The following is a 23,740-nucleotide window of genomic DNA, read 5'->3' on the forward strand; positions in this document are numbered from 1 at the left end:
TTTGTCATGAACAGTCTGACAAAGTGACGGAGAGGTTTTTCACGCAGGCTAGTGCCCGAAATTACGAAGTGTACCAGGCATGACTTAGTGGCTTTCAGTTTTGGTTTATTAATTCTGTAATGTTTAACTTTAAATCTATGTTTATAGTAGAGCAGCAGAGGCGGAGTGATGCTTAGCTACCTAACCCACCACACACTAACACATTGATCAGAGGCCGAGAGAAGAGCTTTTCAGTGGGCAAACGAAAAACAACATGGTACATTGCATCATAGTGACATTTCCCACCTTCCTGGGCTGCTTTAGTGACTGCACTTTGTAGCACGTAATAATGTCAAAAATGTGACTGGGTGTTCCATTGCCTAGAAAGCTCCACAAACAACTGAATTCAGCATTATCAAATGTCTGAGTTTAAAAGAAAAGTGGCTGACCGGAGCACTAAAAAAAGCTCGCATGGCTGCTCTAGGGATTAAATTTTTACAACGAAATGAGTTGGGCAAATGCTGTTCGTGTTGAAAAGAATGAGAAACAAGTTTATCTACAATGTGTGTACAAGGGGCGTCATACAATGACGCATGCATTGTTGGTGGCACACCTCGCCGTAGATGTGTGTTGACAGCTCACATACTGGTATAGACGACCGTCTTGGGATGCGAGATGGACGAGTAATCTGAGATGGTAATCTGCGGCACGTTGGTGGCTTCCGAGTAACTGGGTGGTCGCCTTGCCTGCAAGAGAGCCACAATATCGCGCTGACACCTGCTTCGCTGCTCGGCATTGTTTTCATAACTAACTCATGCACACTTGGGCCTTGTGAAGAAAGCGCCCCAAGCGGACAGTTTTTATTTGCCGATCCAACTTTGTGAGTATAAACGTTTGTATCATTTATTGACCGAGAAAGCTTCCTTGCGCGTGTCCTTGATCATGGACAAGTCGCATACTGCATGGTGCTGAAATCAGCAGCAGCATATCTGTGAACGGGATATGGTGAAAAGCTGATGCACAACCTTGCTCGAGATCAGAAATACTGCATCAAGAGACCCCTGAATCACGTCAGTGTGCCCAGTGCCAGTGTGTCACGGTTTCAGCGCCATGATTATGCACCAACATACACTAAGTCCAATTTCCAGTAACCCGGGTGCCAGCACTGTTCGATAGTGGAGCCGCCTTCTTTTGCTTGAAAAGTCTACCCTTCATTTCTGAACTGCATTAATGTGTAACTAACCAGGTTTGATTCCTCATAGCTTATAGTGGCATTACATAGGGATTCACTTTCTAGAAGACTTTGACCAGTTGTGCAAACAGTGTTGTCGCATAGAGAAAGTGCGGCTCAAAATGAGGGCAATGGGTACCGGGTCTTCGCTTCATAGGTGCGTACTTAAGGTACTTCAGTCCTGTTCTTGTGCTTGCATTCCCCGCATTTTGCTTTGTATGTAGCTACACTTACATGAAGCGTTTTCTGATAGATTAAAACTTAGTGGAAATATCATAGGCTAGTTGTTTCGGTGGCTTACCTTTGGAAGCAGGGTTTGCGCTTCACCGTCTGAAAAAAATCAGTTATTGCATTCGTTAGTCATCAGAACGCAACACAAGCTGTAAATTCCTGGTCGAGGGCATTGCGTATACCTTTCGTGTAGCCAACTGTGAGGTAGCTGTACTTCCTGGAAATTTTTCTAGGAGGTGGTGGTGGTGGCGACTGCTGGTTCCTGCAAAGAAAGAAGAAAATTGCCTCCATGACCTCGTCTGGTATGCGTCGGGCATATTGCAGGGGCGGAAGTGTCTGTGATTACAATTTCCTTTTGGCTGTGTATCGAAAAGCACTGTCAAAAGTCCTTAGTGGGCCGCTGGGTCTCTGCACAGCCAGCGTTGCTGTGCTGAGGACAGTGACTGTTTTGATCTCGGTAGGCATCTGAAGCACGCTGTGGCAGAAATAATGAAGAGGGGAAGGGGAAAGGATGTGATTGCTGCTCCCCAGCTCTGCTGGATGCTGCTTCATTACGATGAAATTGGAGTAATCTGTGCCGAGCCCGCACCAGAGTTCCATACTTAAAAAAAAATCGGGGCACTCGGGTGCTCAGTGTAGCACGATTAAAAATCAACATCGTGTCTCACATGTACGCTGGCATTGTGGTGGATCTCGGAAGCTAGGCTACACTGCCGTTCACTTTAAAGCAGTGGTCACAGAGTCATTTTCGCTGTAGAAGTCACCCGTCTCGATCAAGTGGTGCGAAAATTATTCAATGCGTTTTTCTCCTGCTTGTTCTAGATTGTTCTAAATTTGCTCACAAGATCAAAATGGAAAATGGTCAAACAAAGGAGTAACATTAGAGCATGCAGTTTGTGCTTGCATTGCTGAAGAGGTGAACTTTTTAGCGCGAGATCGATATTTCCTGTGGTAGAAATAGCAGCCCTTGCCGCATATTGTCACGCTGTGGTTGCATCCTCTTATGTTAATTTTGTAAAGAGCAAAGTGGGGTTTGCAAAAAGCACCTAAGATTGAGATTGATGCAAGCTACAGGTGTTGTTAGCCTTGTGGATTCTGCCAGCAGTTGAGTTGAGTTGAGGTGTTGAATGCTACAGGTGGGATTAGCCTTGCTTATTCTGCTGGCAATTGCTCCACCGTAGCGTCACTTCTATGTTAATAATGCTGCACCGTAGCGGCACTTAAATGTTAAATACGCTCCATTAAATCAGGCACATAGCTGAGACCCAGCTGAGTTACATCACTAAACACAAAATCACCCATAATAGTCGATAGTCAACTCCTGCTGTCGCCATTTGGAGCCCAAGTCCGAGTACTAAAGGAACTATAAAAGGCGAGAAAACTCCTTTCCGCATGGGTAGACAATGTCCTGAAGTAAACTGTGAGGGGCTCCTGTCTTCTTGAAGGAAGCGAACAACACACACCTTTCCGCGTTGTACACTGGGCAGTACATAAGATAATGTTCTGTATCCCTGCACACACCACATGTATGGTGGATATGATGCCAGGCCCACCTTATACATCCACGCAGGGGTATGAACAGAACCCATGCTGATGTGATGTAGTAAAGTGGTTTGGAATGTTTTCAGTCCCTCAGTCACGCATGGCTTGTTGGGTGAACGCCACAGGGTACTGAAATGGCTGAGCACTGTTGCTCTGAAGAGGCTCTTGGCATCTTGAGGGACTTTTCTTGATGGATTACCTGACAGTGCTTTATGGGCGAGGCTGTCCGCCACCTCGTTGTCTATGACTCCTAGTTATGGATCATGACTGTGAATTTCGATCAAACGTCCGTAGCCGGGACCAGTGATTCCCCTACACACCTCCTAGGGGGGGAGGGGAAGGGTTGTACGCACCCCTGCGGCTTTATAAAGGCGTCCCCTTAATTCGTAACAAATTTTTTTTACACACAAAATATTTTTGGTTTGTCATAAGGGTTGAGTCATAAACGTTGCTAGTCTTACATGACACATAACTACACAAAAACGTCGGCTGAGATGGCTGCTTGCGTGTGAGAATGCGAAAGCATTAAAGTGGTGAGTCATGCTACATTGCAGAATGACTGAGTCATGACTGCATAATGTTTGTACAAACTCTGTACACCTTACATTACATTATTTGTAAAGTGCTGAGTCATGATATGTTGCAGAACGACTATGAATATGAGTCATGAATTTCATAGGTTATAGCTTATGTTTCATTGTCCATGACTATACATGTTCGCTTACATGTGTTGTGACATTGTACACTGGTGTACTGAATCATCTGAATTTCGTGCCATGGACGGCGACAGACGTCGGCGTTTGTGCTAATGGGACATTTAATGCTTTCTCATTAAAATTAACAATTTTACCACTTTTCGACCTTTGACCCCCTCCCCCCCATAGAAATTTAAACACTCCCTAATTTTAGTGGGTGGGACGCACCATGGATGCTGCTTATTACTCACCAGTTGCAGATGACAAACTTGAGGATGCAGGCAACAGCGAGCATGAGTGACAGCGCAAGCACGACGATGCCGAAGGTCACGAAGCCGGTTCCGTAAGAAGTGACCACATCTGTAAGGTACATACGAAGTGAGAAAGGAGTAAATTGAGATTTCCCATTATGTCTTTCGGTTGATGGAATGAAAGTAAAGCGTCGATATATGGTGACTGCCTCGGCTTTGAAGTAGCTCCGAACAAGTACAACCTTTTGGATGTTTACCGAAAACATATTTGATAAATATTCGCTCGAGAAGCATTGACGGGGAGATTACACACGCAGCATATAGGCATAAACAGACTGCTATTAGCTGCTAAAACACCGTAAGGTGTCGATGTAATGTGAACCTCGGATGTGGATTTAAAAATAGGCTGGCACAAGTTGCAGGAATGAAACCACAGCAGCATTATTGGCGGTTGTCCCTGGGCAAGCAGAGGTATTTATTGAATTCGTAGTAATTCAGTTAAAATTCACTATATTTAATCCTGTTTTTTTTTTTCCAGTACCTTTATCACGAAAGTGTATTCACTGAACAAAGTGTACGAACCTAAAATATCCGCTGCAGGTGCGCATGCTTTTGCACATCCTGCACCGATCTATACACTCTCATTATACACTCCCGGTCGATACGTGTAGGGTGCCCAAATTTAGATCTCTTGTTCTCCTCACCGCCGGCTTGCAGCTCGGATGCAGCATCTGGACGTTAAATTCCACATACCGTGTCATACTGTGGTTTGGTATGGTATGGAATGTGGGGTTCTTTTCCTGAGGCGAAAGCGTTCAAAATAAAGCCATCTTTTTAAGACACTGCGCCATTCAGGTCTCTCTTCCCTTTTTTCTTTTTAGCATGCTGCAACTCTTTTAAACAAAGCCCTTCGACTAACTATCGTGGTTTAAAAGTTGATTATAGTTGATGAATTCAATAAATACAGAATAAAAAAATACCCCGGTTTGCTCAAGACTACCACCAAAATTGATTTTTCAGTTGCGTTCCCACAAGGTCCAAAAACAAAAACATTTTGTCAGACTCTTGGCTTATGTTACTTGGGACTTGCTACATATAATATGCATATTCTACGCTATCCGCCCTCTCTACCCCTGAATGGCCGGACACCAGACAAGCACAGTTTTTGGAGTTTGTGCTCTGTGTCACCACAGAAGTAAGCTCATGGTGGTCGTGCCTTGCGCGTGCGGTCTCAAGGCAGCGTCCGTATACTGACGGCCGTTGTCGTCGTCCGCCCCGGTGGCGGCGCACTTCTTGGTGGCAACGCTGTCCTGGCGGGGCGTGAAGCCGTCCACGCAGCTGCAGTGGCCCGACAGGTCGCAGGCGCTGTGTGGGTCCTTGTACTGGCACTGGGCATGGTAGGTACACGAGTCGCCCAGGGATGCGGCTGCATAGAACGAAATGGGAAGTCATTCTAATACTGTCTCGATCACATGGATGTAGCTTATCCTGTACCACATGCGTGTTTCTTTCATCCTTAAATCACCAAGCTTATACGTTTGTATACTTGCTCAGAAACAGATCAGTCTGTCTATGCACATACAGTCATGTATAAAAATTTGCGGCATGCGGATTTGCGGAAAAAAATTTACTTCTGCTTGGCCAGGCAAAATAGGTCAACTAAAAGCATACATGTATGAGGAGACGTGTGTTCCACCTGCTGGAACCAGCTTACTGGCTAGTGAGGCAACGCAGAAGTATTTTGTTTCTCTCGAATTGTATCGCGCAAACTGTTGTGCATGACTGTAAATATGCATACAACACTGTTCACACTCATTTACAACCTGGGGCCCTATCGTGCAGCAAGTCTTTTCACGACTCCTCATTATTATGCCTGCCAGTAGTGGTCGGCTTGGACGTCATGGATGATAGCTAGCTGATGTGTTTCAGATATGAAGACTGACCAGTAGTGAAGAGGCTTAAGCATGACTCGGGGGGAAAAAAGAAAGCTTGAAAAGTGTGGCCTGTGGTGCTTCCAGCTAACATGTTCATATGCGCTGTGTACAAATTGAGCGCAACTTTACAGCAATTGCTGGGTCATAAGGCACAGTGCTTGTGCCTCTGTAGTCTATAGTCTCTTTCCTCAGCTTTTACATCGAAGTGGTCGCACTTTTGAACATTGTGGAACCCATGGTCATGTGCGACTAGACTTTACTTTCTTTGCCTCGTGGTCATTCTGGGTCAACAAAAAAATGCATACAATTAATGTAGTGAGGCCTCCAATATGCATATACGGCCGTCGTAAATGGTTGCAGAAGTTTGTGTGTTTAATGGCAAGGAGTCATCCGGTCTGATTATTATTTCCATTTGTCGACCCCCTGGAGTGTGCCACGTGATGGTTGAAGAGCCCCACATCGACCGTAGCCCCGCGCTTACCTGGTTGGCAGTTGAACTGGGCTGACACGAAGCCGGGCTTGCAGGCGCACTGCCCCTGTGCACAGAGCAGGTTGAATGCGTCGTGGCAGTCGTCGTCATCGTTGCACGCGTCACCTAGCCACTGGATGCCTGCGTGTACAAAGATACGGCCGCCAGTGTCCAACAGCACTTTCACAGAGAGCCGATCGCTAAATGCGCAATCCTTTCGTGCAGGCAGAAGCAATAAGCCATGAGCGCTGCGCTGGTATTTTGTCGCGTCGTCTTTTCCCGTTTGTCATCACTTGCGTGTATACGTCCCTTGTAGGTGCTGTTAAAATTCGCGCTGCTATGTCTGGAAAGTGGACTGTAAAAGCTTTTTGGGTGTGCAGTTTGGTGTTCGGCATAAGGGAAGCGTGCCGATTAGATATGAGACAAACGGGCGTCTGCGTTGATCTCGATCTGAAGGTTTGTTGATGCTATTATATGCAGTATGTTTTGTTTAATGAAAGGCATGGCATTTAGCCAGCGTAGAAACAGCGCTGACATACTACATGCTGTGCAATGGGGAGGGGTTTTGGGAAAGCAATGTTTTGTAGTAATCTCATTGGAATTCGAGTTGATCGCTTTTGTCCTGCAGTGGCCTCAACTGGAATGATGGTGATGACGATGAGTATTATAAAGGGTGATTCATTCTGAGTCGCCTTGATTGGATAATTGAATATTAATGTGTGATCAATAGGAGGAGTTCGACCAATCGGTTAGGTTTTGTTTGGTTTATGGGGTTTAATGTTCCAAAGCGGCTCAGTCTATGGGGGACGCCGTAGTGCGGAGCTCCGGGTAATTTCGTTCACCTGGGGTTCTTCAACGTGCACTGACATTGGGCAGCACTCAGGCCTTACAAATCACCACATTACTCCTACCCACCCCTTGTTCATGGAGTGGCTGGCTCGCTTCGGGCCAACTACAAGATCAGCCAGACCTGGTGCGGCAAACCCGCTACCAACTTAGCGGCTGGCAGAGAAGCTACTGATAAAGAGTTTTCTCTATCTCTCTCTTTCTCGTACCTCCAGTATTTCACCTTCACCTAAATGTGACCGCCCGGTCCAGGATCGAACCCGCGTCCTTTGAGTCAGCAGCCGAGCACAATAACCACTGAGCCACCGTGGCAGCTTTAGTTCTGCCAGTCGAACTGTAGGAAAGCCTTTTCTTAGGAAAGTGTCAGACAGTAAAAAATTGGGTACGAATCGTGTTTCATTAAAGAAGATATCCAGTTCTGCAGCATAGACAGATAGCTAGTGCTGCTCGCTCTCGTTTCTTTAAGATGAAGAAGCAATGGAGCAATTTACCTTCATAATGACTTAGAGTGATGCTTGGTGAGTTACGCTGTTGTTCGGTTGCTACATGCCCAATACATTCGCACAATGTTCTCCAAAGAGGAGTACATTTTATTCAAACGAGTAACGCTCATTAGCACTCGGCCTAACTCAGCCGTGCGGCTGGCTACAAAGGAAGGAAATTAAAGCAGCTTTTACCAAGATTTTCTCAGCTTAGAAAAAAACCGGCATTGTCTTCAACGTGAACCCGGCCTTGCCTTGTCTCCGAGGAAGCCGCTTTAACAAAACTAACCGGAACGGCAAGCAGAGGGCAGGCCGTGCTGAATCGATAATCTCGAAAATGGGGGGGAGATGTTTTCTCACTGTATTCAGGGTAATTTACCATTGTTAATTTTGGTAGCGCTGAACTTGCAGACACGTGTGAGCTTGTAGGCTGTTATCTTTTCACAGACGTCCTCAAATTTCCAGCTGCTGATACGATGTGTGAAGATTTCCAGTCTGTACTATTCACGCAATGTACCCTCGACGATGGCCTTCAATGCACACAAAGAAGACAGTATCGCTGTGAGCGATTTGGCTTTCTGGTCGCTGTTCTTTCTTCCGCATGCTGCAAACCCAATGGGACCGGACTGCAATGGCAGGATTTAATATTTAATGACATCTTCACGTTGATGCACACTAAAAAGCTCTGAAGCTATTTCGAAATAAAAGCGCATTTGTCGTTGTGAAGCATTAGTTTTATGGCGGTGTAGACACGTCTGGACAGCGTGAGTACGGCCCGACAGCCATATCAGCAGTTAACTAGAACTGTGGAGTTTGTTGCTGGTGCGAAGCTCAGTTTTTACGTTCTGCGGTAAATGTTCACTACCATTATTCAAGCGTTTGGGCATGGATGTGGCGCATTCATTCCAGCTCTTCGAATAAAGTTTTAACTATCTCATTTTGGAATTAATGTGCTGGCAGGGATGAGGGATGCTACAAGACAACGCAAATAAAGTCGTGGAGCATGGCGTGATAATATAAAGTGCACAGGTAGCATTTTTCAGATATATATGACATGTCTATGACTCACACACAGGTCTGTGTGTCGGCATTGCATGTTGCTTTAGGCAGCAAAACCATGGACACTTGGACAAGGCACCTTGTCCTCGATATGTGTGATGACGTCATTGGCGCGGAGATAAAGTGCAACGCTGAGATAAGCCAGCTTGCTCTCGCTGATGGAGACATCCTGAAAATGGTAAACTCTGGGCCAAACTGGAGATAAGATGTGGGCTGCAATCTTGGCGATATAAGGTCAGAGTGACATGTGATGGCTCCTCATTCCTTTTCGGTTAGGCAGCATGTAGCATCTTACGGTCATCAGTTGCAGCTCCCTGCATACCATCATCAGCTGAATTAAGTCCAACAATGGACTTAAGCCTGTCCCATTGGGCTGTCTATAATGACTTATTTGACGGCCCCCAAGGCCTATACAAAGCACTGTTTCGTTACATTGTGGTTGGACTCCTCGATCTCCATGCACCTCCCTCTTTTCCTTTTACATCCCCTCATCCCTCTCCCCAGTGCAGGGTAGCCAACTGTAGCACCCTTCTGGTTAATCCCCTGCCTCCACCCTTCCTCTCCCTCCTGAATTGTAAGTTCCATCTGAACCTTTGTCGCCCCGGGCATGTTTTCGTTCCTTTAGTATCCACAGTTTTGTTTCAACCAGTGTTGGCGGTAACACTTTACCAGTAACGCATTACTTTTTTCGGTAACTTAGTAATGTACTCATTACCATTTCGGAACTGTAACGGGTAACATACATACGTTAACATTTTTCGGTAACGTGAGGTGCCGCATTACTAGTTACTTTTTGTTCCAGTTGTCGCCCACGCTGCCCCTTTTTTAGTAAAAAAAAGCACAGAGCACCTAAATTGATGTTACAAATAAACAAAATGTACAGGTGCTATCGACGACCCTTGTTGAGGCTCGCATGCATGCCACAAGACACATGCCCTTGACGATGCACCCAACTAAAAAAGAAGAGACAGAATAGCTATAAAACACGTGCACGAACACGAATTCACACACTTGCCTTCACCTACCCCTCCTTCCTAAACCACTCACATGCACAACTCTCTGAAGAGTGGAAGCATTGCGAGCATTTTGGAACATCACATTTTTCGGAATTGCTGTAATTTGTTGAGAGTTCAGTGATGTTTTCTTTTTGAAGTTAGAATTGATGTTGAAGTGTCATTTCGTGTTTAATGTAACATTCAGAAAATGGCTTCACCATGTGCCACAGAGTTAGAAGCCATCACATGTAACTCTACAGGTAACTGTAGGCCACTATAAGAATGCTAAGCTCCTGCACATTTATGCAAAGTATTCTCGTTACATCAGGATTTCACATAAAATCGTTCGGGTTTTATGTGAAATATGATAAAATTATCGTGAATTCTGGAGGTGAAGATGCAGTAATTAAATTTTTAATTATTGCCATGAAGCAACGACAAAGTAACGTGTGGTACTTTTTTTTCGGTAATGGTAATTTGTTACCTTTTTTTAGTAGGTAATGTGGGGCGCTAACGATTTCCTTTTTTTTAGCGTAACGAGTAACGTATTTAGTTACTTTTTTTGGTAACGCCTACAACACTGGTTTCAACATGCCAGCGTTTATGTGTTCTGTGTTCTGCTTGTGAGATATTCTGCCAGGGTATACCCTTTCTTTTTTTCTGATCTCAAGCACAGAATATAAACGGTTTGCGTTTGTTCTAAACTCTGTGCAGTGGCTTGACGGATCTAAATCGATGCCATTTGATATGTTTTATTGATATGCAGCAAACATGATCTGCGGTGCAGTACAAATAAAGCCGTTCACATACCACAGTATGTTAATACTCTTCAACGCGAGAGCGTTAGAGCCCCCATGTTGGGGAAAAAAAAAATTCCAGCGTTGGCGTTGACAGCCGTTTGAAGCCTCGCATCCGGAGCAACTGGCCGCTCCGGCAACCTAGGTGGGCCACCTGGGTCATGTGACCTTGTGACGTCATCACAACTTGTCCACTGGATTGTGAGAAAAGTGAACACTGTGGCAGGTGGCAGTTAATGATTGGTCGTGAGAGTTTGTTCAGGAACAGCAACGTGGGTCTCAAGCCCCACCGGTGGCAGCGCCAGCCTTCGTGTAGGGCAGTGGCGCATCATTTAACCGTTGCACCACTGCGCTAGGAGTGGTTAGAGAACTCCCAGCGATCTATGAATGTAGAGTCGAGAATTACCAGTTCCGCGTACAGGGGCATTAACCCGGTCATTAAATCCGCCGCGGTGGCTCAGTGGTTATGGCACTCGGCTGCTAACTCGAAAGACTTGAGTTCCATCCCGGCCGCAGCGGTTGAATTTCGGAGGCGAAATTCTAGAGGCCCGTCAGTGCACGTTAAAAAACCTCAGATGGTCGAAATTTCCGGAGCCCTTCACTATGGCGTCCTTCATAGCCTGAATCGCTTTGGGACGTTAAACACCCTAAATCAAATCAGAATCTAACCCGGCCATTAATGCTATCGCGTCACACCCTTAAGGGGGAGCTTAAGTGTCCCAGTTTTTTCCTGGACATGCTTCGCTTTTCTTGATCTCTCATGTGAGGATTAGCGTCGAAGGTTCAGGTCCTTTATTGAGTTCATGCTCCTCGGTTTTTCTTCCGCTGCGGAGAGCGAACAGAGACGACATTCGCAGAGGTGGACAGTATATTGACCTCGGTGCGTGGAAACGCTCAGTATCACAAAACCGCTGGGGTGGCTTTATCGGGCACCAGGGTTCCCAGAGTGAGCCGGCACCCACTGGAGCTCTACCCTGCGCGGTAAATTTTGGGTAGGGGTGTTTAACAATTGCCAGGCAGGGGTGTGAATCTTGCCCCTGGCAAAGTAGGACAGAGCCGTTTTGGAGTCGCTGAAGATGTATTGGCCGGGCGTCCGAATGTGTAAGGGTGATGGCGGTCTCCTCTGCCTTCTCGAGCTTAGAGCCCGAGGGAAGACGGTGAGTTAGGGGGTGGGTTTGATTGTAGGCAACTGCTACCGCTTCATGCGCTGTACATGCGGCGTCTACCTAAACGGCATCGCGGGATTGCCCATAATACTTATGGAGGGCATTGGCGCGAGCTACGCGGCGACGGAATATATGATATTGGGGATGGGCGTTTCGAGGAAGGGGTTTCCAATCGTTTATTGAACCCGACAGCGGCGGCCGCGTTTCGAAGGAAGCGAAACACAAAAGGCGCCGTGTGCTGTGCGATGTCAGTGCACATTAAAAATCCTCATGTGGTCGAAATTCCGGAGTCCACCACTACGGCACCACTTTCCCTCACGGTGCGGTTGAGTTGTCCACCGAAAAGTGGGCAATTATTGCGCTTCTATTTCCTCAAAGCCAATTTCAGTCGTAGCTAGTAATTAAGCTTGCGCTTGCGGGCTTTTCTGGAAGATTAGTTAAACAATGTATACGTGTGCAACAGGGACTCTGTTAACGATGATTACACAGTCGTGCATCGGTGCAAGGAAGTAGACATCTGAGAATATGCATAAAGAGGACACTTAAGATTCGCCTTTGAGTGGAACGCGACAGCGCGTTGCAGCACTGCCAGGGAGTCCACGGAACGCCATCGCCCGTTCGGCGCGACGCCTTGCCCGTTAGACAAATCGCTCTGCTACGTACGGTGAAATGGACGCTCAAAGTGGCAAACCACGTAGAAACGCTGCCAGGCGCCTTGCCGAAACGCGCGGGACTCAAGAGTTGCAGTCGTTGTTCGTCGGCACATCGTTCTCGACAAACCCGATGCCACGAACGCCAGCATGAACGAACGGACAGCAAGCTTCGTGGTGAATGTGCTTTGGATGTGCGCTGCGTTGTTCGCCGCTCACCGCGGGATTCCTGCGTGCCCGCACAGCCGGACTGCGCCTGAAGGAGAGATACGTCTGACGCGTCAGCCCGCAAGCGCAAGCTTAACTATACTAGCTACGACTGAAATTGGTTTTGAGGAAATGGAAGCGCAGTAATTGTCCCACTTTACGGTGGACAACTCAACCGCGCCGTGAGAAAGTGGTGCCGTATTGGTGGACTCCGGAATAAAGATCTTTAACGTGCACTGATATATCGCACAGCACATAGGCGCATTTTGCGTTTCGCCTCCATAGAAATGCGGCCGTCGCGGCCAGGTTCGCACTCAGGTACAGCAGAATATGTTTAAAACAGTGTGTTCAAACAGGAACTGCAAATATGTGCGCGAGGCTCGACGTTACCCTCCACTGGCAATTTTCAAACAATGCTCAGGGTGACGGAATCGGACACTCACGCGATAAGATATCTGCCTTTGCATCGATAGGAGTGCATGCGCTCGCACGTATTTATAGGTACGACGCGCGGTGCCGATGCCCAGCTGCGTTTCTGGAGTCTGCGGGCGGGCACTGCTACTGCGAACCGATTGCTCTTGCGTCCGCATTTCATGCAACGCACTTTTACGCCGAAAGGTTGCGCACAATAGGGAACGCACGGGCCGGGTTATTCCCTTGCGCTATCGGGTCGCTGGCGCCGACCTTTGCCCGAGGTTCGCCGCGAGCGAGCTATATCATCACGCTGCTGATAGCGCGGCCGTGTTTTCTGCCCACTGTGCGTCATTAGTGGCGTGTGGCCGATGTACACCTACCGTTGGCTGGCTGGCGAAGGCGTGAGGTCAAAAAGGTTAATCGGCTCACTCTCGGGATCACTTTATCAGTGAAACGCCGCCTTGCGAGCGCCACGCCCCCTGCGCTACCTTCCGTTGTGCACGTGTGAGGTTGAGGTTGCTGTAAGCTATGCTCAAAGATGGCATCACTGACTCTTGGCAGCAGCCTGGTGCTCAAAATTGCGACCCACATAGACGCAAAATACTTCGCACGTGAGACTGGCTCTTGGTGGACCTTTGTCTCTTTGGACTTGGCCAGTGAGTGGGTGTGGGCCCGTCGCGAATACAATTCATTTGAGTGCATGTCAGCGTGAATTGGGAAGTATTTTTAAACGATTTTTCAGCGATTCATTTTTTTTTATTCTATCCGTGCGCCATACATCACACTTTAATGCTGTATCTAGCGGCAGTCGTCGCTGACGTCAAACGCGGTAGCTATACGAACGATAAATGAAGGAAAGAATGAGCAGGAGCGCTACATGATACTGTGCCTGGCCATATTGTTTCAGACGACAAGAAGGGTGCACATTTAGAACAGACCAAGGCCCTGATAGTGTGTGATAGTTCTGTTTCAATGTTATTCGTTCTTCCGCCTTTCGTCGTTGGGGATGATGAGGACGCTTGAGACCCTTCTGAAACGGGTCGGCACTATGTATGGAGCACATAGGGTGCCTTGATGCATCCAGGCACCCTAGGCGCATAAAGTGTTCCTGTATATGCTCCCGCAGGGCGCGGCCTGTGCACCTATAGTGTTCCTTTATATGCTTCCGCAGTTATAAGCTCCCCGCGGGAGCACATACAGGAACACTATGTGCGCTCTTACTTTGCAATATGTCGGCTCATGCAGTGAGGCACTGTTAATATGTTTCAATAGTTTTTAGTTGTTGAAAAACGCAAAGGTTCTCTTGCTCGGCTCGACGCTTCTGTGCAATGTCGTTTGCTGTACAATAATGACCGCACGCATACATAGAATCGGTGCGCGCTGCTGACGTCACACTCCGGTCCGCGCCGCGAATTCCGCAGTCGCCTTCCACATTTTCCAAGGGAGAAGTACGCACGCCCAGCTGCTTTGCAGCTATGTCTGCGTGATCCAACCTCCGCATTTTTCTTGGGTGAGCACAGCTTGACGGTTGTCGTTTTCCTGCCAGTTCGGCTTCTAATTTTGAACTTCCTTGAGGGCACGTGTTATGCGGTTGCGAAATATGATGACACGTATCCCCCTTTCGGGTGCCCGAATCCGCAACTGGTGGTGCACGCGCCTTGAGTGTTGTGCTTTCGTGTGTCGTTTTGTGTGCGTCCGTCACGTTGTCCTCGGTGTTGAATTGAGCTCCCAGATTGCACGGTTCGGTTTTCTGGCGATAAGCAGGCAAGCCTTTTTCGGAAGCTTACGCTTCGTTTTACTGCTCGTGGATCCCAATACGGAACGAAACGCGACGTGAAAGAATCTATTGGGCACTTCTGACGGGCATTGCGTTAGGAGACTTGAATTTTGTTTTGTGGCTTGGTCGTAGCTTCCGAAAAGAGGCAGGCGATGGCCGCAATTTTGACGCGAGTTCCCTGGCGCCGCGGCGGGAAAGGCGAGGTAATCGCGCCTTGAATGCAACGAAGAGACAAAGTTCACTTTATCGACGCTACATACAAACGAAAATGTGTCAATTAGTAATTACTGCTTTCTTACCGTGCTATGTTCTGTTCTCGTTCTAAGATTAGCGTAATTTGTTTTGGAATGTCCGTGACGCATCTCTTATCTTTGTCCTTGTGTACCATTGTTAATCTCTATGGTACTGTTTTAGTCTGAAACTCCATCTGCGTCAGAAGTTGTGGCCTCTACTCCTATCCTCCTTTCCTGTCCCCTCACCTCTTTCATTTCATTTCTCCATTGTGCCTGCTATCCTTTATTTCCGCTGCCCCAGCTCAGGTGCTTCAGAATCGATGGCAGATGCCGGGGCTAGCAAAAATCTTTTCCTTCCTTTTTATTATTATTTTAATTAAACCACTTACTACTACTACAGAAGTTGTGGAAACATCGGAGAGAGACCGAACGCATCGGGGACTAATCACGAGATGTAGAAAGTTCATCAAAAAGCGAACAAAATGGGCTTTCCTGTGGCTTTTCCCCTGTCAGAAGCATAAAGGGAGCGAATGGGCCGCTATACTCTTGTATACCATTGCACGCATTGCGTCCAATCTCGCGTCACCGCCTCTCCGAGGCGCCAAATACCCTCCTTTGACCTCGCTGCTTGGTCTAAACTCGTGCTAATTCGCTCACCCTCCCCTCAGATAAACCCGTCGAGTACGTGGTCGCGTTTCAATGGATAAAAGGCGCCCGTCTGCTGTGCGATGTCAGTGTATGTTAATCAAAGGAACACTTATAGGAAATATATTGAATAAAGCTAGACTGATAGGCTAGCTGCACGTGATAGCAAATGCGTCATATTTACCGCAGACAAAGCTCTTATAAGCCTGAAAACTGCTTAAAAGCGAAGTACACGTGGCGCCGCCACGCACGCATCTGTACCACTGCGACTGGTGACGTATTCACGCGCTCTCTCCCGCAGAGAGAAGCAGAAAATAAAGCCATTCCCACCTGCATTGAAGCGTCATTGGTTGCGGAACGCTATTTCGCCCTCAATGGGTATTTATCGTCGAGATATGTGGAAAGCAGCGCGTCGAGCGTAGCGATAGTGCACTAGAGTAGCGTAGCCAAGTATGCGAAGCGTCTGCTTAAAACAGAAGCGAGCGCAGGACCTTCCGCCTCGCTGCGCCCAGGCTGCGTGTGTACATTGTACGCAGCAAGTTCACAGCCGCAGCATTCACGCTCTGATGTGCTTGCTAGGCGGCCGGTGAAGCGGTTTGTGCAGGCTGCGGAAGTTATGCAAAGTTATGCACAGCACACGGGCGCCTTTTGTAGCGATAGCTACATTACGCCAGCATTTCGAGCCTTCAGCGTGGCACCCCTTGAGCGGCGTGGCCGCCCTTGCGTTCCGTGGCGGCGCCTGGCGGGTCACGTGGTTGGTCACGTGTTGCGGAGCAGCTGCCGGCGCCGCGGCGCGGCGGCGAAACCGAGTGGGGGCGGGGGGGGGAGGGGGAGGGGTGTGGAGTGATGATGATAATAGTAATAATTGGTTTTTGGGGAAAGGAAATGGTGAAGTATCTGTCTCATATATCGTTGGACACCTGAACCGCGCCCTAAGGGAAAGGATAAGAGAGGGAGTGAAAGAAGAAAGGAAGAAATAGATGCCGTAGTGGAGGGCTCCGGAATAATTTCGACCACCTGGGGATCTTTAACGTGCACTGACATCGCACAGCACACAGGCGCCTTAGCGTTTTTCCTCCATAAAAACGCAGCCGCCGCGGTCGGGTTCGAACCCGGGATTTTGACTTCCTTCAATTTCGCAATATAACCTTATGCCCTAAAACAAGAAATAAAAAAAACTTAATCAGTTCATTTTAGTTTATTAGTTTTTTCATTGCACCCTACTACGTAAACAATGTCCGCCTTCGCGTAAAATCAAACTATAGACACCGCACGCAAGCATCTTTCACGGCTTTTTAAAGAAAAATCTGTATTGAATAATTTGAAACGGAGACTGAGGCGGCCTGCACTTTTCCAGTTTTCCGGCCGCGTTTCTGCTCTTTGGAAGCGGCACGCCTGATTGGTCGCAGAGCTTTATTGAAAATGCATCGTAGGAATCACGTTACTGTGCTCATTTTTCGCTGGTGGTTTGATTGTGGAAGGCTTTCGGGACTTTCATTTGCGGTTTTCTCAGCAACGCAGCCACCTTTCCACGCAGAAAAAAAACGTCGGTGGTGTTCCCGAGGGGTTTTCTATACGTCTTGAATAGTTTAGCATTGCCCTTTAAAGGTTTCCAGGGTGCCGCAAATAATTCCGGAGCCCTCCGCTATGGCGCCTCTTTCTCTCCTTCCCTCCCCTCTTCCTCTCTTCTCTTACGGCGCCGTTGTGCTCCTTTCCTCAAAAGTAATTTCCATTTCTTTTCCTTTCACTCCCTCCTTTATCCCTTCCCTTACGGCGTGGTTCAGGTGTCCAACGATATATGAGACAGATACTGCGCCATTTGCTTTCCCCCAATAAACCAATTATTAATTATTATTATTTCTTTTCCGCAGGCGTTAATGCTTCAGTAAATGAATTATACGCGAACTATTTCAAATGCAATATTGCCCTCTGAAGCAGGATGTCTATATTCAGTGGAAAGTGATATTGTACAATGAGTGCTTTGCGGTGCCCGGTCGGTACGGTCGGGTGACTTTACAACTTCGCTGGTGCTCTGGTAGCGTGCACCTTGACAACCCTATATTTCATATGGAAAGTCGGACTTTCACATGTGGAAACACGAATTGCACGGACTCCCGAGCTACATCATATTTCTTAGCTCGTGCACTCCTCTGTAATCATCTAAGCCAGCTTATTTCATCTAATAACGCCTATTAAATGATTAGAAATTAATATTGTTTTAAATTTATTGGTACTTTGAACGTTTCTGTGCCGACACCCCCTGTTACTATTCACTACTTATAGCAGTGTATCCGTTCTTTGCTTCTTTATAAACGAATTTAGAAATAATTTTTGTTCTGCATGAAGTTAGTTTAGTAGTCGGATTTGTAGGTTAGTCGGCTTCTTGCAGCTGGTCGGTTTCTAAACATTTCGTGTCGCGCCACAGCCATGCAGAACCTAATTGCGTCACATCAATGACATCAGTGTGTTAAAGCACTTCATTCTTGATTGGGCCATTCGGATCTCTTCAAGAGCTTAGTATTCTTCACAGTCGAACCATCCAATGATTCGCTCTTTTTACTCACGTACTGTCTGCAAGTTCGCAGGGATGACTGGCACGAGCTGACTAGCAGTTATGCTTGGTCGTAAAGTACAACGGTATTTCGGTGCATGTCGACCAAGTATATGTGAATCACTTTGCCGGTAGGCTTTCCTTACTTTAAAAAAAAAATCAAATACGTGATATCAATCTGACTCGAGTTTCTTGACCTGAGCCTATAGGCGTACTTTACGCCAGCAAAGTGTGGTTGCCGCCGCGGTAAACTTACTATTTATTTAATCATTTATTTAATTTACTTAGTAAGGGCCTCGCAAGAGGGTGTTACAAATTAATCACACACCAGAAATATCAAAGATCACTAAACGATACACGGAAACCAAGAGGAGGAAATTTCTTTTAGGACGAACAAAAGGTGTAACACTATACCAAAATGCATGGACAAAAGTCATAAGACGTTTCCATCGCAGCGAACGAGTGCTCGAGATTTGCTGTTGTTTACTTCTGTGGCAATGCTTAATCAGCTAGCTGTTGTTTAGTAGCTGTAACCTCCAGGCTGCTTGCAGTCGTCCATGCTTCCGGGCTCAACAGGTGTTCCTTCCTATCACACGGCGACTCCCTCAGGGGCCTGAGCGTCGTTCGCGCTAGCCTCGGTTGCAGCTAATGCGCGTCAGCTAAACGACCGGAAACAGCGCCCTACGCGCGCGGACAGGCCTCACCGTCATCGGCATCCACGTCATCTACGGCGTCGAACAGCGACACGATGATGAAGATGAGCAGTCTCCCGACCAGCCTTCCGGTCGCCATGGCAGGAAGCGTGGTTCCTCGCTGTGTGGTACGGCCGTGAGCTCCTCGCGTCAGGCACGGAGCCCGCCGCGAATACCGCTCGACTAGACGCACTCCCAAGTCCCGTCCTTTGTGATGCCGCCGCTGACTGGCCGCGGGCTATCGTCAGTGCCGGGCCTCGGTCGCTATCGGCCGCACTTTTTCCTTTCTCCTTTCTCTCACTCCTGTGTGTCCGCGATTATCGCGACATGGGTCCATATCGGCGAGCCGAATGCAACATCAGGGACTTGCCTCTCTCGCACTCTCTCTGATCTGTCTATTGTCCGCTGTTAGCGCGGTACGGCGAACCACACCACGTAGTCCGTGTGCTAAGCGGTAGTAACATTCACCCTCTAAAAAGAACGAGGAAAAGTCGACCGCTGGCCTCTCGGCCGCCGAAGGACGCGGTTAAAAGTGGGCGTCTTTCGAGTAATGCTGAAATACCGATCGGAAGATCTGAAGGGGGGGGGGGGGGGGGGGGGGGGTCTGACTCCTTTTGAAATGCACATACACCGGGTGTTACATGGAAGATTTTAAGTAATCGGCAATAATAATTTTTTTTTATTTTGGGGGGGGGGGGGTGGAAGGAAATGGCGCAGTATCTGTCTCATATATCGTTGGACACCTGAACCGCGCCGTAAGGGAAGGGTAAAGGAGGGAGTGAAAGAAGAAAGGAAGAATAGGTGCCGTAGTGGAGGGCTCCGGAATAATTTCGACCACCTGGGTATCTTTAACGTGCACTGACATCGCACAGCACACGGGCGCCTTAGCGTTTTTCCTCCATAAAAACGCAGCCGCCGCGGTCGGGTTCGAACCCGGGAACTCCGGATCAGTAGTCGAGCGCCCTAACCACTGAGCCACCGCGGCGGGGCTAAGTAATCGGCAAAAATATGGTTTTCGCGGCATGGTACTGCCAGCTTTGGCGGACACCAGAAAACCGGTGAATCATTTAAACTAGTAAGCTGGTTAACTAATTTCTAATAATTAATCTTTTAGCTGTTTGAGTTAGGCGCCTGGTTGCAACTAGAAATCTGTAACCGATCGTTAGTAACCGCCATACCAGTTTCTATAATTTCGAAAACGCGATTACCATTGCTACCCGCCGCGGTGCCTCAGTGGTTAGGCGCTTGGCTACTGATCCGGAGTACTCTGGTTCGAACCCGACCGCGGCGGATCTCTTTCGGTGGAGGCGAAACGCAAAGGCGCCCGTGTGATGTGCGATGTCAGTGCACGTTAAAGATCGGTGCTCGAAATTATTCCGGAGCCCTCCACTACGGCACCTTTCTTCCTTTCTTCTCTCAGTCCCTGTTCAGGTGTCCGCCGCCGATATGTGATACACATACTGCGCTATTTCCTTTCCCCAACAGTCAATTCAGTTAAATTCAATTCAATACCCTTGCCACTGTGGCTCGACAAAATTTGGCTATTTCGACTAGTTACGTGCACCGGAGGGGTCGCCTTGCCTGCATGCTCTTCAAATGGGCGTGTATTTTGGTACGATGTAGCCAAAATTAGTTGGGCCACAGCGCCGAGGGTAATCACGTTTTCGAAATTCTAAAAATTGATATGGCTTTTACTAACGACCAGCTACAAATCTCTAATTGCAACCAGGCGCCTAACTCTAATAGTTCAAAAAGGTAATTATTGAAAATTAGTTAACCACCTTACTGGTTAAAATGATTCACTGGTTTCCTGGTGCCCGCCAAAGCTGGCAATACCATGCCGCAGAAGCCATATTTTTACCTAAAAAAAACCTATTTTTGAAAATTACGGTAGCAGGGGTTGGAAGTACAAGGAACAAGATGGCGTGAAGGCGCCTGCGCGCATGCGGGGTAGTAGGTAGGGGGTGGGGAGGGTTCTGGTCTGCAGACGGCGCCACATGATTTTTCTGGTGGATGGTATAAGGGATGAGTGGGGTGGAGGGTAGAGCTGCTGCTCGGCACGATAGGCCTGCGTTAGTTCGCTGAATGTATGCTTGCGCTCTCTAGAGTCGCCCTGGCCCGAGTCCGCCTCTGCCCGGTTTATGACAGTGGCGGCCTTGTTCCATGATTCCCTGAGTTCGCCGGCACCCAAGTCAGCTCTGCTTGACGGGATGGCTGATAAGAAATTGGCTGTAACATGCGGTAGGCGCTCTCATGGATCCTGCCTCTAGATAAATTCAGTATTACAGTTTTTGAGTATATAGGAAATAACGTACCGAGCTGAGCAATGGCAGCAGCTATTGCAGCCTCCTCTGCTGATTCTGGAGTGGTGGGGGTCGGGAGGGGGATGAAGATCAGTGGACAGCCCGTGTGGTTTGTTTTCTTGCACTCAAGCGCCGTGATGACAGCGCCACATATTGCTTTTTTTTTTCACGGTATCGCACAGATTTGCCTCTGAAGACCTTGAATATATCACGGGCCTAATTTAGTCCACTGTAAGCTTCCTTTATGAACAAATTCTAATTTAGTTTACGATGTCCTAGCTAAATTGAATCAGTAATGACGAAGAACCGGTCTTTGGCAATGGGTGTAATACGTGGAGAGGAAAACGCAGCCGAAGAGGTGTGAAGAGATGAGTTAAAGTGGTTATGACATAGTCTACCAACAAATCGAGGTTTTACGTTGCAGATACCAGCCGCGACGTTGTTATGCATGCTTAAAAAAGAAGTAGGGCTCTACGCGCGCATTAGAGCTAGAAATTGCAGTTAGAAGTTATAGGCTCTAAGCCATTCCCTTTGGCAACGACGGCCAAATTAAGCAGCCTGAGTGATGTCATAAAACCGACAGCGCCGTCGTCTGCTGCAAAACGTCCGCGCGCATGGTGGGTACGGAGCAGAGCGCGCGCCCGTGACACATTGTGGCGAAGCCGCCGAGATCGGGCAGAAGATAGGCAGAAAAGGGAAGGAAACTGGCCTTTGGGTCACTCCATGCAGACGTACCAGAATTTGCGCTCGACCCCCTCCGATGAGCATAAAATTTGTGGCTCTTTATTGAACGGTCTAGAGAAATTACCCTTAATAACTTTTGGGGAAAAAATTCATGGTGATGTGACAGCCCTTTGAATTTCTTAGAGGAGTCCAAAAGTTGGTCTCACAAAAAAATAAAATAAAAAGTCAAGTTTATTCCGCAACACAAAAGTTACCAAGAGAACAGAGGTTTCTCACAAAAGCTGTGAGAAAGCTTTTACCTTGTTTTTGTATTGTTTTAATGCATGGTTTATCTCCAGGAAACATCGTTTTTGCTATTTTTTATACTCTTTCGCGACACTGGTGAGCAACGTAATATGTTTCGGCGCTTGTATATATTATGTACTGTCTCAATAAATGGTTTAAACTATGCTGAGCACAATATATTTCAGAGAAAAAATGTTGAACTTAGAAAAAGTGTTTACATTCACACACCGTGACGACGAAAACGAACAAGGGGGAGACACCACAAAGCACTGACTGCTTTTCGTTTGCGCGTTAGCGCCGCGCTTAATCGCTGTGACTGAGTGCGCAATCATCATCATCATCATAGATAAAACAGTTTGCATGCAGCTCTTGTGAAAGAAACATCTTCTACACTTCAAAATCGTCTGCCTTTCCCAGCCTCAGCTATCTCTCTGGCAGATTTTTTGACATACGGGGGCGGCTTTGTTGTTCTCTGCCTCCTGATATCTTGATTTTTAGTTTTTAGCTTTCTGTTTTCTTCCTTTTACCGATGAAGGGTGTGTCCTCTTGCAGTTCGATGCCCTTTGCCAGACTTTGCATGTCTGTGCGCATTGCCTTTCGTTGCTGCGCATGCGCGCTGTACTGAATATGCATACTGCGCGCTGCAATACACCTTCGCTGAAATCAGTGCTTTGTGTTGTCCTCCCCTTGTCCGTGTTCGTCGTCGTGCTGTGTGAATGTAAGCATGAAATACGAACTCGCCCAGTAACAGGTTTTGAGAATAAGTGCGTTGCATGTGCCGCGTTTTCGGCCATAAATTTCGTGCAGAGGCGTTCCTAGTAAATATACGAAATGTAGCCCAATTGATAGCTAGTTTAATCGAAACTTCTGTCAGCAAATTTTGCCGGAGCCTGTTTTGTCTTAAGCGAGAAAAAAAATTGAAGTTCTGCGTGCACCTCCAGATGTGGTTGCTCCGTACCGCCATTGCACTGCACGGCATGTTTTCGCACGCTGCCTGGGAAGAGCGCTGCAGCAAACATTAAAGAGATAAGAGTGCTCCACGGGGCTCTGTGTATGGGCCGGCTGAAAAATAAAAGTCGGTCCACAGTGCCATGACTACCGTCGCGACAGCTTAATCGCAGTGGCTGAGTACGCATTACGTAGGGAAACGGTACTATGACGTCACCACAGCTACATGCGCCGATCGCTAGGCAACTCAAAAGCGGTGTTCTGATAGCGGCAGCAAGGTTTCTTTAGTAGGCTACGCACTGTACGTAAGACAGCTACTTCGTGTATCGGCGGTGGTCATGGAGACAGCGCAAGAACCTATGCAGGCAAGTCAATCTGCGGCCCTTGAGAATTGTCATGGAGGTGAGCCTCCATATTTCACTTATCCGCGGCTAGAAGATTGATTTAGGCCATAGATGAAACGGTAACCACATGAGGCTATGCTCCTCGCGACGCGTCGTACAATGCGCACACCCGCACCAAGCGAGAAGTTGTGGCTTCAGAACAGCACATTTTCATGATAGCATCGTCTGCTGTCGCTTCGACACTGTCTCCTCACGTTATAAACAATGTATGACTCCGCTAGTGCCCCAGTTTTAAGACTAAACAACGTAATAAGGATTGGTAAAAACGGT

The 23,740-nt window shown here is 47.6% G+C and overlaps 1 protein-coding gene across 2 annotated transcripts; it reads right to left on the minus strand.

Annotated features, from left to right (window-relative positions):
- Positions 1 to 505: 505 nt before the first annotated feature.
- LOC144125700 (uncharacterized) lies at positions 506 to 19,081 on the minus strand. 2 transcript variants are annotated; one of them, XM_077659324.1, is made up of 7 exons: positions 18,859 to 19,081; positions 6,345 to 6,473; positions 5,185 to 5,355; positions 3,930 to 4,038; positions 1,624 to 1,703; positions 1,512 to 1,540; positions 506 to 725 (listed from the first exon to the last, which is right to left on the minus strand). In XM_077659324.1, the coding sequence occupies exons 1-7, from the start codon at positions 18,944 to 18,946 to the stop codon at positions 618 to 620; spliced, it is 714 nt and encodes a 237-aa protein (XP_077515450.1). In that variant the 5' UTR covers positions 18,947 to 19,081; the 3' UTR covers positions 506 to 617. The 2 variants fall into 2 exon arrangements, with proteins under 2 accessions (XP_077515450.1, XP_077515449.1); XM_077659323.1 differs by having other exon boundaries at positions 5,146 to 5,355.
- Between the last annotated feature and the right edge of the window lie 4,659 nt (positions 19,082 to 23,740).

This window comes from Amblyomma americanum, chromosome 3 (assembly GCF_052857255.1).
Source record: "Amblyomma americanum isolate KBUSLIRL-KWMA chromosome 3, ASM5285725v1, whole genome shotgun sequence".
NCBI lineage: Eukaryota > Metazoa > Arthropoda > Arachnida > Ixodida > Ixodidae > Amblyomma > Amblyomma americanum.